The sequence below is a fragment of the Varroa destructor genome, unplaced genomic scaffold (genome assembly GCF_002443255.2).
Source record: "Varroa destructor unplaced genomic scaffold, Vdes_3.0 BEIS01000001.1, whole genome shotgun sequence".
Taxonomy (NCBI): domain Eukaryota; kingdom Metazoa; phylum Arthropoda; class Arachnida; order Mesostigmata; family Varroidae; genus Varroa; species Varroa destructor.
This window is the reverse complement of record NW_019211454.1, coordinates 63,215,146-63,231,289: the sequence shown is the minus strand read 5'-3', so window position 1 is coordinate 63,231,289 and position 16,144 is coordinate 63,215,146. Positions and strand designations below refer to the sequence as shown.

At 38.0% G+C, this 16,144-nt stretch overlaps 2 protein-coding genes across 6 annotated transcripts in view; one reads left to right on the top strand and one right to left on the bottom strand.

Annotated features, from left to right (window-relative positions):
* The window catches only part of LOC111243321 (cytochrome P450 4V2-like), a 183,979-nt gene that overhangs the window by 162,036 nt on the left and 5,799 nt on the right, over positions 1 to 16,144 (top strand). For all 5 annotated transcript variants that reach the window (XR_015318400.1, XM_086976606.1, XM_022788682.2 and 2 more), the window contains 3 exons: positions 1,615 to 1,802; positions 14,789 to 14,984; positions 15,896 to 16,064. Coding sequence is in view for 4 of the 5 variants with exons in the window: in XM_086976606.1 (XP_086832732.1) it covers positions 1,615 to 1,802; positions 14,789 to 14,984; positions 15,896 to 16,064 (553 nt within the window). In the remaining variant the exon portion in view is untranslated. The remainder of the gene's footprint in view (positions 1 to 1,614; positions 1,803 to 14,788; positions 14,985 to 15,895; positions 16,065 to 16,144) is intronic.
* LOC111243324 (erlin-1-like) lies at positions 5,994 to 13,736 on the bottom strand. The gene is made up of 4 exons (XM_022788688.2): positions 13,491 to 13,736; positions 9,824 to 10,145; positions 6,956 to 7,229; positions 5,994 to 6,543 (listed from the first exon to the last, which is right to left on the bottom strand). The coding sequence occupies exons 1-4, from the start codon at positions 13,595 to 13,597 to the stop codon at positions 6,257 to 6,259; spliced, it is 990 nt and encodes a 329-aa protein (XP_022644423.1). The 5' UTR covers positions 13,598 to 13,736; the 3' UTR covers positions 5,994 to 6,256.

Genomic DNA, 16,144 nt, shown 5'->3' with positions numbered 1-16,144 from the left:
GAAGCATAATGTCATCAATGCTAACAAGTTGGTAGGCTCTACTATCAACGAAATGGGTAACACATGAATGTAATTACACGCGGGGTGGAAAAGGCACTTTAACAACTATTTAAATAAAAATAAACGATCGTGCCGTTTGATGGAAGCTTATTTTAGTACCTATGACAATTAAGTTTACACAGTTGATTTGCGTTGTCCTTAGCCGCCTCGTCCCTGCAAAGGCACGGGCGACTTTTTTTCTCTCTGATGCAAACACGATTGGAATAACAACATGGACGCAACGAAATTTGCCTTACTCATTCACCTGAGACCATGTTGATCGAACTGCTTAAAAATCTTCGTTACTCTTCACAGTTCGAAACTTCAGATTCGAGTTTCAGAAGTATGAGTTTGACAGCAAGATTAAAATAGCTGCGTTAGCCTAAGAATGATAGATTGAAATTCATATTGCACGAAATATATGCTGGTGCACCCTTACTTTAAGCATCGTCAGTTGACTCTAAAGGGTGAATGATTGTGAAATTTTTCCTTGCCTGCCTCACGCAAAAATACAAACCTAGGCTTAGATTGGATGAAGGGTTAAATGTAAACTTATAAAAGATCGTCCAAAAATAGGCATTATCAACTTATAGATAGTTGTAAGAAATGTAAATCCGCAATGGCTGCAGCAGCCTTTTTCATGTTTTAAGTTTGCGAATACTTGATGCAATTTGTACGCACAAAGATATATTCTTTCTGAAAAGCTCATATCCGATTTAAACTGTAAAGTGAATCCCCTAAAATTAAAATTTGCTTTTCTAATGCACATCGACTTGAAATATTGGGCCTCAACAGAACCTTTTCACAATCCAGGTATAGGCCAAACTGGGTCGTAAAAAAAATCCGGAAACGCAAAACCCAGCCAGGTTGGCCCGCGCATGTCCACAAAATTCGCCAGCTTCAACACCCCTGGTTACCCATGTTTAAATTGGAAGTTATGTGAAGTTTTATGATGCCTCTGTCGAAAAAGACAATACAGGATATCAGTTTCGCTTTTCCGAAAACTGTTTGCCATTCCGCATGGAAAGTTCTGAGACTGCGCCTGAGGTAATGTGAGTGAAATCTTCTTATACTATTATTTTATCGTAAGTGTAATATTTATGGGCTAGCTATGACCTAAAAATGTGTATATCATGTTCAGTTTCTTCGGTGCATATGCAACCATATAGGTTTGATAAAGATTTTTAACATCGAATTTCGCTTGGGTAGGACGCTTGGCGGTACAATACGACCATGTTTTAAAAAATGTGTTTTTAAAACCAGACATCGGTTACCCCCCAAATCTGAACTCACCCTGCTCAGTTCGATTTATATAGATGTATTAAACCAAGACGCTATTTCAACCAGCAAATCAAAACGACGAATGCTTTGATAGAACGAACAAAACTTGTACGCTTAGAAAGTAGACCTACGTCATACTTCCAAGGCGAGCTGATGTAAACTTAAAAATTTTGCTGATGGTAATATCCACGGCAATAACTGACAGATAGGCCAAAACGGATACGATATATTGCCTGGATGGCGTATGTGCTTCGATTGTTTCAACTTCTTCTCTTCGTTATTTCCTTTTTACAGCTGGGGCAGCAAATGGCGTTGCCGCCGAAAGATGCTTACCCCTGCCTTTCACTTTCGAATCCTAGAAGATTTTCTCCCTGTTATGAACGAGCAGGCGGAAGTTTTCGTGCAATGTCTCAACAGGAAAGCCGATACAAGCTTTGACATCGTACCCATGATCACCAAATGTACACTGGATATCATTTGCGGTGAGTACCTCTTAACTATATGTCTGCTTCGTACTTCAATTCAGCCGAAATAACTTCGATAATCGAGCGTTTCATTCTATCTTACGATATTAGATAATTTGCCAAACCGTAGTTTGTGCGCAGACAGTGTTTTGTTCGGCAATGTGTTCAAACGAATAGAAATTTGCCCTATGCCAAAGTTATGTGTTGGCAACATTGTGGGTGGAAAATTTACTGAGATCAATACATTAACTGATTGAAGTCTATCTTGTGGTAGCCTACATACGCATGTGGCTGGTATTGCAAGCGTCCCCCTTTTGAAAGGGTAGTTGCGGTTAGTTCAAAGATCAAGCCGGTATACTAACTGGAATCAATCAGCTTGGTTTCACAAGGTAAAACTTCTCCGTTATATAACTGGTATATTACTATGAAGAGTGTGACAATGTTCAAGGCCAATCCATTTTAAGATAATAGGGTTTGGCAAACGAGGAGGACCAGCGGGAATCGACATTCATTTTACAGCTGAAAAATACAAGTTAGAAAGAACTGATGGGACAACAATCAACGCAGAAGTACGTGAGAAATACCGGTTCAATCGAAAAACTGTACGTGCATAAAAAAAATGTCTCCCGGAATAATTGATTAAAGGTAACTAGTAATTATAATAATTCGAATGATTACGAATTGTAAATTACTCTGCTTTACCTCACTGCTGTAACACGAGATCGTTTAAAAACTTTCCATTATAACTGGAAGTCTAGAGGTGCCTGCGTGAAGTTAAAAACCTGCTCTTTCATATGGTGCCACAAAAGAGAAATGTCTAGCGATATGCTGAAACAAATCCCGTTGCAGTTAGTAAACACATGACGTTTTTGTTCCTCACAATCGTATATTTTCGTAAACTTCGTAAAAGGAAAGTGATTGTATTTCACCGAGGTTATCTGCCTATACCACGATAAACACTCAATGTAGCGACTGTGAATCATAATAACCGTCAATAAAAATGATGGCACATGTTTCCTAACACTTCGGATATCTCAGATTCTATATGTGTGATTTTCTAAACAGGACTAAAGCTAGAAGGTTAGCTGTCGAGCTTAGGACGTTTCGACGTTGCTGCGCACGTCTATTTGAACTCAAGCATTAGAGGCCGCTTGATCATAAAATGGACTTTCCGTAATAGTGCAAAGGGTAACGTCTTTATTTACTAGGCTTGGGGACACGTAGTTCAGGCTTGAAACAAAGCACAAAAGCATTTCTTTCGGTGCTCGGAGCCAGCCGTAATGATGGTATAACACGAAAAATATTGACAATGGAGTATTTTGACAATGGAGACTGTTGCTCAATTATTTTGATCACCCGGCTTAGCTATCTTTGGTCTATAAAAGTCCTTTTAATCTTTGTGAATCTGATATGTTAATGCTATTATTATTTTTATTATTATATAATTATGATATTTTTAGTGCTAATTTCTTTTGGTGAGGCTGTCCTCATCGGCAGAAATATTTGATATCTTCAAAAACGTGTGTCACTACTTCAGTCGGTACGAAGTGTTTGCTGAGATTAAGAGTAGCTATCGTGCACTCGTTGAGGTATAAGTTCACCACTTACATTGACTATTTCTCGAATCCTGCCCAGGTATCTAAAGTGTTGTGTTACGAGCCTCTGCAAGCCTTTTCACAAGTCTTGTTTCAGAATAACTCTAGGTAAATTACAATTTGATTAGGCCCAAAGAAGTAGACTCTCGACCCAATGTAGAGGATACTAGTCCTTCGGAAATAATGGTAAGTTTTAATGTAATGTTCAGAAGTTAAGTGTGGTAATTTTTTTTCCATTAATTCGTATATTGTGTCTCAAACAGACATTGCAATGGAGCACCTCGCAAAACAATTCTTGTCATATAACTATGAATAAAAGCTTCATCGGTGCAAAGAACTCTGATGCTTGATTCTCTTTGGCGCTTGTTGATTGGCGACAAACCAAAGGCACCACCTTACATATATATGTATGTTACGGGAGAGTACTCGAATAGATTTCCATTACATATTGTTATTCATTTTTGTTTTTAGGAAGTTACTTTTTCGCTTTCCCGTCTCGTATATGTGCATGTAATATACTCTCTCTCAATACATTGCATTGATCCTAGCTTCTAGTGCACACAGTACAACACAATTTTTGTAGGTTATTTTTTTACTGTCTACCTTCCGTGAATGTTTTCACCGATGACACTAGATTACATTTAAATGAAGTTATTGCCATATTTGTTTATACAGCTAATGCAAGATAGAGTAATATTTCTATCTACGAATTATTTTCGAATAGAGCCGAATCCGTTTCTATATGGTAAATCACAATTAAATCATGGCCGTGCTCTATAACATCCTTTAGCACAGCTAGTTACCAACGCAAACAAAGGCTCCCTTTTATATATTTTTAAAGGCAAATAAATTTTTTAGTTTAAAAAATATGCCGCATCTAGTTCCAGGTTTTAAAAAGACGCAACTTGGGTATTCAGTGCGTTTGCGCACCCCGTACAGAACTACAAATCAGAAGGTTCGAATGTCTTGGGTAGCAAACTTCGGGTGGTGAATAAGTACTAAAATTATTTTTAGCAGCGTTACATATCTGATGATCTACAAGGTGAATAGAATCTATATATAATATGGAACAGGTCCAAAAATAGTGCTTTGGTCGATCTATTTTTAGAGACAACGGATGTTGAAGGAACCCCGGTATTGTCGACCTGAAAGGGGGTCGAACGTATAAACAGCTTCTGCTTAGCTCCCATATATGATAGTATGTGAGTGAACGTATCGTTATTAGGATAGTTGAACGACCTTCCCATAACAAGAAAGGTACCTGTTACAGCATTATCGACCAACACGAACGATCTTACATCCTGTAGAATAGACCATAAAACTAGCTCTATTGAATATACAGTGCGAAGGCGAAAGATAAGGTTATACGGATGCAAGTAGGACAGAAGATGGTATGGAATACATTTTTCTAGGAGCTTTACGAACAAGATGACAACCAGAAGCTCCGTACCTCAGGTGCAATTTTGCACTTTCAAATTTACGCCTAAGTGGCTGTGAGTTATTTTTGCAACAGGTCGGCAAATTATAAATGACCAGGTTCTCGTAGTGGAGTCTTTAGTATTTCTCAAGTTTGCTGTTCGAGTAACTATCCATGCAGCTACTATACTGTGCCGTTTAGAAATAAGTAGTTAATTATATCTTTGATACTTTTTAGCAATAATCCTAAATCTTAAATAAAATATTTCTTAGTTGTTCTACCTACTTCTGTAAGAAAACAGCTTAAATTGAAGGTCTCGTGTTCGCTCAAAGAGGTACAAAACGAGGTGAACTGACGCTAAGTTATGGGCTGTTACGGTGAAGGAAGTCTTGTTGAGGGCTGTTGCGTTGCATAGATTAGTTCAGAAATTTTTAGTAAAATAGTTATAAAATCTGATTCAATTTTAATTACTAAACGTGCTACTAAACGAATTGTTTCATTTATTAAGAAGAATTGAAAGGTACAGCACTAAATAGGCGGCAACCGGCTAGTAGTCTGCCAAAGTAGCCGTGGTATATTACCCTTAGAATGACCTTTATGACGTATAGTGTCCAATAGCCAAGTTAATTTATACTCGAGCCCAGCTAGGGAGCTTCTGATACTACTCTAAGCAATATTTTTCGTCACTTATTTTCGAACAACTAAACTGGACTGAATGGTCCTTCGTAACGGTTTCTAATAAGCATGACTTAATCTAAACATTAAATTAAAACCTAAAATGCAGTTGAGCCCAAGGCTAAACTTTTCGCTGCATTAATTCCCTGGCTACGTACACCAGGTCATTCTACAGCAAACCGTTTTGTTCGGTATCACTTAACATTGCGATATATATGTTTATTTCTGCTTGCCAGCCTAATTGTTAGCTCTAATTGATCATTCTCCGCCCTATAACCACGGAGTCCTTAACTAGCCAGTTTTTTTAGCGCGAACGCTTCTAGCGGCTGGCTATATATATATATATATATATATATATATATATATATATATATATATATATAATTACTATTCAAGCTAAACTAATATAAGTTACATTTGCATCTACATGCAGGGGACTGCAACGTCTACAAAGGACGTCTGCCAAGTACTTCCTTATTTTACATCTATATGCATATTATGCCAAATAAAGACGCCAAATCATTTTCTGTACATTACTGGTATATATTTATTATATTACATGTAAAAAAGCTTGATTATTCAATGAAATCACATATACAGTCACCCTTACATACACGACTCGCATCATCACTCGGAAATCGCGAGCACTCACAGCGTTACGGCTGTAAACCGGTGCAGCTTTTACAAGAGTCACAATTTTAATACAGTCATGTTCGCCCCATTTGCACTACACCCGTCCTTTTTTAAGACTGAAAGAATAACATACGATATTTTGCTGTGATGCATTAGCTGTTGTTACTGATGTTGTTAACTGACACTGGTTTAGTCACCGGCTGCTCTTCTTTCGAACATGTCTCGTAGAACATATTCGGTATGTCCTTACCGAAGTAAACCTTGTTGTTTGCAGCAATGGCTTCATATCGGCGAAGTTCAAGATATTCCTTCGTGAGCAGTTGAGCATTGCCGGCTGCTTCGCGCTCTTTCGCGTAAAAATTCGCGTCCGCCAAAGCCTTCTGCTTCGATAGGTACATTTCGTCCTCAATGAGGCTCATCTTTTTCAACGTTTCTTGTTCTAGAAATAGTAATCGTAAATTAAATAAAATTTATTAGAAAAAACACCTCCAAAAGATAGCAAAAATGTTTAATTGCTAGACATTATCGGCCACATAGAATTTGCTAATACAATAGTTTGCCAAATAATTTAATAATTATATCAAATAACCTGGTAGCGTGACTGTAGCGAAGCAACATGCTCTACAAACAATTCATTCTACATATGGCCAGACTTCTGTGTCTTGCTTTGGTCTTTGTCACCTGTTTTAGGATATTGTTATAAGATGATTTTCATTTATATGGTAAAAAACAATAACTTCCAATAATATCTCCATAAATGTATCTTAAAAGTAATTGTAGAGTATATTTAACTGAAATAGAAAAACAGAAGAAGTGCGGTTAGTGCAGCCTACCATAGTGTAGCGACTCACCTGAAATTTTCTGTTCGTGCTGAATTTTAGCCACTTGAGCATTTTTTTCAGCCTCAATAATTGCTTTTTTTCGTTCTGTCTCAGCATCTTTTTCGACGACCTTTTGACGCTGTACCGAGATCAGAAGCTTTGTCTTCTCAGCTTCCATTGCCTCATAATCGCGGCGAATCGTCTCAGGGATCTTTGGCTTTGTTACTCGCACAGCCTGAACATACAAGCCCGGAGCTAATATTGTCAAGTCACGCTGAAGCGCCGTTTTAAGATTTTCATCAATCTGAAAGTAACAAAAAACAATGTAGAAGATTATAAGTGTGTTTAGACCACACTCCCAGCACTTTCAAACCGTTTCCTTCATATCGTGTGCTTATGATGAATACCACATTAGTGTAGCAATTTTATATATCAGGTTATCACAAAAGAACATGGCAAACTCTGAATTTGATTAACTTTCAAACTGTGCGCTGCTACCGAAATTTGGCTGCTAAATATTCCAGTCTTCTAGAAGCTTATGAGTAAAAACTGAGTTTACTCCAGGAGAAATACGTAAAAAAAGAAAATATCTCAGTTTTGGAAAATATCTAAGTCGTCAAATTTTTATTGCTCAGTGACCACAGAGCTATCCAAATTCGTTGAAGACTGGTGAAACATCTGGCAGGGAAGCAATAAGCAGAAGTATGTGAATGATGGAACCGTTCCAAAAATGGTGATTGAAAAGTTGAAGATCAGCGGAGAAGTCACTAGATGTCAAATTAGAAGGACAAAATACATGGCCGCTTTTCACGAACCTAGAGCTTTGAGTCCAAGGTCTCTGTCTGCCAAGACGGACATTCCACAAATAACATTTTACAGCATTAGAACTCAAATACCGAAAATGCGGAAGCTGAGTAAAAGAAATTGACTCCGGGCTGGTTGAAAATGTGTGCAGTGTTTTTCACGTGCAATTCGCGGAACTCTAATCATAATGAAATCTGCCTGATTTCATTCTACGATCAGCCGGAAAGGGGCCAAGTGAGAGAATGGCGTCACTCCTAAAAAATTGAGTTCGATGGCAGCGTCGATTAGATGGTTAGTCAGGTGATGATAGTATTTACAACGGAGATTAGGAGCATCTGCTCCTATGACATATTCGCCGAAAATAAGCAATAAGTACAGCTCGCTATCCCGCGTTCCTCCAAAAATTTACGGACTATTGGCAATCAAAAGTACTGGTTATCTAACAATAATGCCTGATCTTATCGCCAAGCCTCGATCACTTCTTTAATTAAGCAAAAGAACATGCAAATCTGGCTACAACCTGCTTATTCTCTCAATCTAAGTTCAGGGCTTTCCTCGCCCTAAAAAAGTAACTACTAAACAAATCTACCTTACTAATAATTTACTTTCACATAGAGAAGCCATAGATAGAGAAGTTACACATGGGAATGCGAATGGTAGGTAAAAAGATAACTAGAAACTATTAAAGCACTGGAACAATTGTGTAAAAGATAAAAGAGAGTACGAAAAATAAAAAATCATTCTCGTACAACTAGTTCAAAAGGTATTTACTACGAGATCTCTAAAGTATCTTCGATCCTTTACGGTTGTCAACAGGGCTCAAAACCGTCGAAAGCTAACCATTTAGTACATATATTAACTATACGTTTAGTTCAAAAGCTTTAAAAACTCAATCCAATACTTTTTGACGAGTAAATAAATATACATATTATACATTTTGATTGTAGATTTCATCTGAACACTAAGTACTGTAGTGAAAACGACATCTCTTGAAAAGATAGTTCTTGTGAGAAAAATAAAACCTTCGCATAGATTCTGACAAAAATGAGGAGTACTACATTCTTTTTTGAGAGGTTCTCCCAACCACACTTGAAGATTTAAAAAACATGTGAATGCAAATACTCGTTGGTTTTTCGAGCTCTATATAACTGGCACAGACTTGGGTCTTAAAAAAACTATTCTTCTAAAAAAAAGTCTTCTTCTAAAAAACAATTGCGAATTTCTGCAAACACCGGGGTCTCCACATTTCTTTCTAGCTTCGTTTCTCGAATGCAATATTTACATCAAGTGTTCAAAGCTAGAATCAGTTTCATTTTGAGATATCAGAATACCCAAAAAACGCAGCGGGTAAGCGATATCACGCCTCTCGCTTATCTGCAATGGAAACACGACATAAGTGACACAGGGGAGAGGAGGACGTGTAGACCTTACGATGATAAAAAAATAATGCTGAATTTGAATGAGGGTAGTTGAAAGATCGGAACAAGGTAGTGGACTCACTGAAATAATGTAATCGAATTGCTGAAAAAAAAAAAGTGGGATAAAACAGTAGAACCCCCTGCTGAGTTTACTGAAATTACTGATGGGAAAACTGTAACAAGAAGACTCCAATACCGAAAAGGATATAAGGAGGCGTGAATCGTGCTTGCTACGTACGTACAGTACGGATCGCATACGAAAAAGGGGTGAAAAGGTGCATGAGCCTCGTGTTTCTAGCTTAAAAAAATGGGCATATGTTGTAAGTGCTTGGTGCTCCTATGTATCATAAAGGTGAATGGTGAAACCTAGTGGGTAGCGATATAGTACGTAGACATCCAAAGCTAATAGCTCAAGTAGAAACTTCGGACTCAACAATGAACTTGGCCGTAAGATTTTCATCTTATAATCTAAAATATACTTCGCTGCATACTAAATACGACTGCAAAACACCTTGTTATGCATTACATAATAAAAGGTAAGATCATATATCAGTTATAAACACAGCGTCATTCCAACGTTCATATATATTGGTATCATTGCTCAACAAATCATAACAGACGTAGTAAATATAAACACTTGGGTTTATTTGTATATAGAGGCCTTATCTGTCCTTACCTGATCGAACAGATCAATGTACACTTCCTGTAGGTTATGCCGCGAACAAAATTGGTTAAGCTCGTGGTGCACTTTATTGAAGATTAACGTCTTGTCGTAATCAGCTGTGTAGTTCCGCACAATCTCGTAGACGCTGTCGCGTGCTAAAACGTTAACTACTTCGATGCGGTCAAAGTAGATCATGACGCCTCCCGAAGTTCCGCAAGGGACATTTTTCACTTCGTCCGTTTGCATCGTAATTTGAATTGAACGATACGTTGTTATCAACGGTATCATCAGGTGATAGCCAGGATTTGACGTTGTCTTCAACAATGCCCCCCCCCTAAAACAGAGTGTTGTGCACGATTAAAGGTTAGATCGAAGGAAGATTAATTGGTATATATGTAATTGTAACACATTATTAGCAACAAATTGGAAGATATTAGTGGTATAATCAACTAATGTTAACACGTTCACTAATTCATATCTCATATGGGATCTAAGGAATTTGTTTGTAAAGTGCATGATAATGATCACGTAAGGAGTTAAGGTTAAGTACGGGCTAAGTAGTGCTAACAACTTTTAATTTTAAATCCATAACAAATATTAACTCGGTAACATAGGCGTAATATAGGTAATATCCTTTTTAACAATGAAACTGATTTTGGTTGCTCATTAGACAGATAGAGGCTTGAAAAAACAACTAGTATCTCTTAAGTATTTAAAAAATTCTAAGTCAATTTTCTGTTGAAAAATTCAGAAAAAAAACAGTAATTGTGAAGAAAAAGTACACCTTTATAGTGTATATGTATGTTTATAATATAAGTGTATCCTTGGGCACAGGGTAACGTTATTTCCCAAATGTCTCCGCCTTGAGGTCGGTATTAATAAATGATGCAGTTCGTAACAGTGAGCTTGCCTAATCTGTAATGCAAAATGTGTCGGTAGTCTAAGTATTCTGCCGACTAAATAGGCAACAAATGCATATAGCCGTTTGAGGGGTATCAAGGCCAAATGCGGCGGTTTACATGTTAAACAGAACGTTAAGGAATCTGTTTTGTGCACTCGACAAATTTCCGCATTTTTTCGACCCATTAAGGTATATAATTAATATAATATTATTAGTGCATCGCAATTATTGCTGCACAAAAAGGCTGTTAAACAAAACTGCGCGATGTGTGAGTTGTTTTTTAAATTATCAAGACCGCATAAAATATAAGAAACGTCGCGGACATTGCCGTTGAGCTGAGTCACCCATCTGTGCAGCATTCAGCGAACCAATAGCTTGGCATGACAGCACCTTACGACAATGTCTGAATCGACCGTAACTGTGTGCCACGTCATGGATACTAAATTCTGCGTAAAAATAACAATATTTGACATTCTAAGCAAATAGGCCATAGCAATAATATGAAAATATTTTGGTGAAAACTTGCACAGGTTTCTGCTTCAAAATGCACACTTCTCTCGGGTGTGCTTGTTTATCTTATGTAGGTACCAGGTATTGCCGTTTTTGTGTGTACAATGACCTAGGGCTATACATCATATGATAAACGCCTCTTGTGCCATAGAGGGTTCAAAAATTGACGTCAGCCCTGCAAGCGCTTTTGTCTTCAGTTGCGTATCAGGTTTAAACAGTATGATCCTTCCTATTTCTAGTAATATGAAAACAATTGTCTTTGTAAAATGTAAAAATAAATCCGCCTTCAGCTGTGGCGAAAGCTGAGAACACAGTTGTGTTCTATTCATAGGCTTCAGAAAAATTATTGCACCAAAAATTTTACGTATTTCCTAAGTTTTAACGGCTTAATAAACCTTACAACATCAATCATAACCGTAGAACATATAGACTACAATTCCAATTTATATTATTAAAACAGTATTGTTCTTTTTTATAGCTAGATGGCTTTGAAGTCATGTGTCTCACGTAGTACGAATCGCGTTAACTCGACGTTGAAGCCAACTGAAAGCTGAGAGTAGCAGATAGGCTAAAATCGTGGGTATACTTACAACTCTTAGGATAGAGCCTTTGAAGAGGAATGGAACTCATACAAATGCATTGTTGTAATTTACAACTTCAATACAATAAAAACAAATGCCGCCCAAATTATGCCGTTTATAACTAAGGGGCGTCGCTCGAAAAAACGGTCCAAAGATGGTTTTGACGCTTTTGTTCTAGGAATTTCTATGTAGAGGATGCTCCTCGTACTAATCAACCAATTACGGTAAAAGTTATTGATGATATGAAATTATTTTGTAAGCTGAGCAAGATTGAGGTATCCGAGTTGCTATAATATCGACAAGGAACTAAACATCCATAGCCAAACTGTTCTGAAGAAACCTAGCTGCAAAAGGAAGCTCGATGTTTGGGTGCCGCATGAATTGTCGCTAAATCTATGGAAGCGCAATAAAATGAAGATATTTCTAGACCTGTTGATCACGTGTGGTGAAAAGGGAACCATGATCGGCAATAACGCACAAATAAAAAAAGGTTCTCCACAATCTATGACAAAGCCCAAACTAACGCCGAAAATAATGATGCTACATGTTTGAAGAACTGGAAAGGAATCGTGTATGACACCTGGCAAACCAATTAACTCGGACTTTTACTGTCAATAGCTAATAAGACTACAAACCACTGAAAAAAATCGACCAGGACGAATGAACAAAAAAAAGGCGTCGTCTCCCACTGGGACAATATCCGACCGCATACATCGTAAGATACTAAGTAAAAATTGGGAGAACATGGATGGGAATCTGCCGGATAGCCCAGATCTGGCACAACCGACTACAATTTGTTTCTGCAGAACTCCTTTAATTGTTTTAAGCTACTTTCAATGGCCAAATGCAAAAATCAGTTATCAATTTTTCGCCCAGAAGTCGCGGAAATACGGTGATGGTTTAGAAGATGTTACTAGAAAGTTTGACAAATATCAAAATGGCATTTATTTAGTTTTGTAATATTATACTAAAAATGTTTGCTTCAAATTTAAGTTAAAGACGGTCAACACTTTTTCGATAGCCTATTTAAAACTGGCTTATGTGACGGATCATGGTTCACGCGCTTCGCGGATTATCAGGAAGCGTTCTTAAAAAGCAAAGCACAATGCATGCCTTGCATTGAGCTGGGTTCATAAATACCGCTATTCGCTACAATTCGGCTATCTATATCACGCTGAACAAAACATTGGCCAGTTGCTTACGATAGGCGTACGCCCACTTTTATTTCCCCATTTCCCGCATTCTTATTGGGAGAATTCTCGTGATACGCAAGCTACCTATGGGGTAAACATGCATACTCTGTCGCATTTTGCGTCAGGTAGAGTCCTGAGACGTCCTGGCGCACAGACAGTTTAGAAGTCGTGGACCTAGCGAGATGGTAAGATGTGCTATACGCCGCATATTTCTGCGTTCTATTTTCAGCCAACCGTCATTCCCTAGCAAAACCGCCAGTTGCCGGTGGTGGTCGACGGGTCTTATAAAGTTCTATATTCATCTTCCACACTTTCATAGGATTAAAATAGGGAAAAATAAAATTAATTTACACTGTCACGGTTCTCGTATTTTCTTATGTAACAGAAACTCCTACAGCCACGTGCGCTTATCAGCCTTGTCTCCATGCCACTTCTATGTTAAGTTGTCGACCCTCAACTTGTTGGTCTAGATAACGGATTGTGTTAAGAAGAACCTGTAGTAGACGCCGATGTGTCCCTCTTCTATCCGATGCAACGATATGGACATGGTGCACACAAGGGCCCCAAGGGCCGCCAAGAGGGCCCGGGCGTCCACAGGCATCACTGCGTTTTCTCGCTCGCAAGTCACTGAACACTTCGTCAACCATCAGACGATCTCCGGTCCACACTATCATAACCACTAGCCACCCTGAAAAGGTACAGCAAATCAGCTGCGCCTATTATGCGGATATGACAATCTGGCGGAAGAAGGATAGTGCGGAACTGCTAAGGGATAAGGCTGACCGCACCATATAATGGCGCAAAAGCCGTCTGTTTATGATTGTTTGAGATTCGCTGGTGAGAGACAAGCGTCGTTTTCGCTCTTGAAGTTGTAACTTTGTGTTGACTATCCCTATCTTGCGGATTAACTAGAGTCGAGTTTCAAGGATGGCGTGGTCTCGAATACAGGTTTGACAGTTTCTATACATATTTCCATCTAAATTACAATTAGTACCCGGCAGTATAAAAACATGATTACTCGTAGAAACACCAATCAATGGTATTTGAGATATTTCGTTATGGAATAGATTTTGGACAAATATGTCATTTATCAATCACTAAATGATAATATGCAACATACTCCGATTTCTGAATCCTACGAGGGCCTACGAGTTAAGCAGATGCGTATTATCATTCAGGTCTCAATTTGCGTTGTCATTCAGTCAATTATCACTCGTTTGTATCAAATGTAACAATCCTCAGAAAGCTATTCAAAAAATGACCATAGCTGGAAACAGACTAGAAGCAAAAATAATTTTTTTATGAGATGGGCTATCGAAAATATACTGGTTATGATGTAATGTAAACAAAAATTTCATCGCAAACCATACTTTGTATGTCCATTGTGCCGATAATCAAAGCAACAGAAAAATATGCAAAAAAGGGAAACGTTAAGTACTTTGAATTAACAAATCTCGCCATGACATGCTCTAGGCTGCATTTACTAAAAGGCTAATCTTCAATTTAGTATTTGGCCCAGGATAAACGCCGATTTCTAAGCCGTAGCTATATTTATAATAATTTGTGTCAAATATATATATATATATATATAATAAGTAATTATATAATAATAGCAGTAAGTCATTATATGTTGAACTCTCAACAAAAATAGAAACATCATCTTGTAACGTGAAAATAAGGTTGATTAACCAATAGTTTGCTAGGCCCTAAACCGTGTTACCAAACCCCGAACAGTCAGCGGGTTGAATTTGTGGACTATTATATAATCTGTTAAACACTTTTGTGGTTTCAGAAACTGCAATGGGTGTCAGAATCGGTGCTCAGACCGGATCAAACGCTGCTTATGTCCATGACGTCTATGCTGTGGGTCGATTTTTTCTGGAACGAATCGTCAGACCATGGCTTTATCCGGATTTCCTATACCTGATGACACAAGAAGGCAGAGCATTTGACCGCCATGTTAAAGGAATACACGCCTTTACCAAAGGGTTTGTATAGGCGGGAAGCCATTTGACATTAACGGTCTGTTCGAATCTGTCAATTATTGGCCCAAAAAGATAAAAATTAGAACCATAATAGATGAAACATTTCTGTGAAATAATAATATCGTGCAGTGATGAAACTAGATGGCTAAGGCAGTTAAGTCTCAAAAGACTGAACGGTCGTGGTTGCACTGATGGGCCTTCTGTAGCGTTGGGGACTTTCTAAAAAATATAGGAAGCCCTCGTAAGGCGAGAAGGATATAGGTGGCAGCTATCTTCGCCTTTTAAGTTGCTCTTTAAGTGAAGATGCTACTGTTTTGGCTTTTGGACGCGGCCAACTTTTATACTTGTTAACGGCAACATTGGTCAGCAAGTATACTGCTCTAAAAACCAGAAAACAACCCCATGAAAGAGTCGTTTAGTAATCTGAGCATGATTTTTTTCAACTCACAGCATCAAAAATTAGATAAGCGTGAAATTTTATATTGTTTTAACATTATGATTATCCCAGGAGATGCAGTGGACGTTAAGTGAGAATAGATTATTGATGCGCTTAACCCTTGTAATGCTGCAGGACCTATTTACTACACCGAAGGAAGTTCCTCATGTAGCCAAATCTTAATATCTATTCAAATAATCTAGGAGCAAAATCACTCGAAATTTGCAAGTATAAGTAAGAATTTAAGTAAGTGATATATGGTAGCTAACTAACCCTAAGGTAAAACCTTTTAGTTTTACTGGAGTTGTACTGAACGTAATTATTCCACAATAGGACTAATTACGTATTTCTAGGTTGATTCATTTATCTGCTTTACTTGTCGTTTGAGTTCATATAGTTGTAGTGATGAGAAGGTTTGCGTTCTGATCAATGTCTGTTTCTTGCACGAATGCACCTGTAATTGACTACTGCTATCTAGCGTAATCAGAGAAAGGAAAGCGAAGAAACTTCTAGATCGGAGTGTGGGCGGTTCGGACTTCAAAAAACGTTTAGCTTTCCTAGACCTACTTTTGGACGAACACCTAAAAAATCCGCAACTTTTGCCAGAAGAAGATATTCGCGAGGAAGTGGATACGTTCATGTTCGAGGTACGTTCGTTGTTGTGCCATCCCTCCGGGTGTCAATGCACCAGTGTCCTTTCTAATAGGTGTCAAAAATAACTTAATTA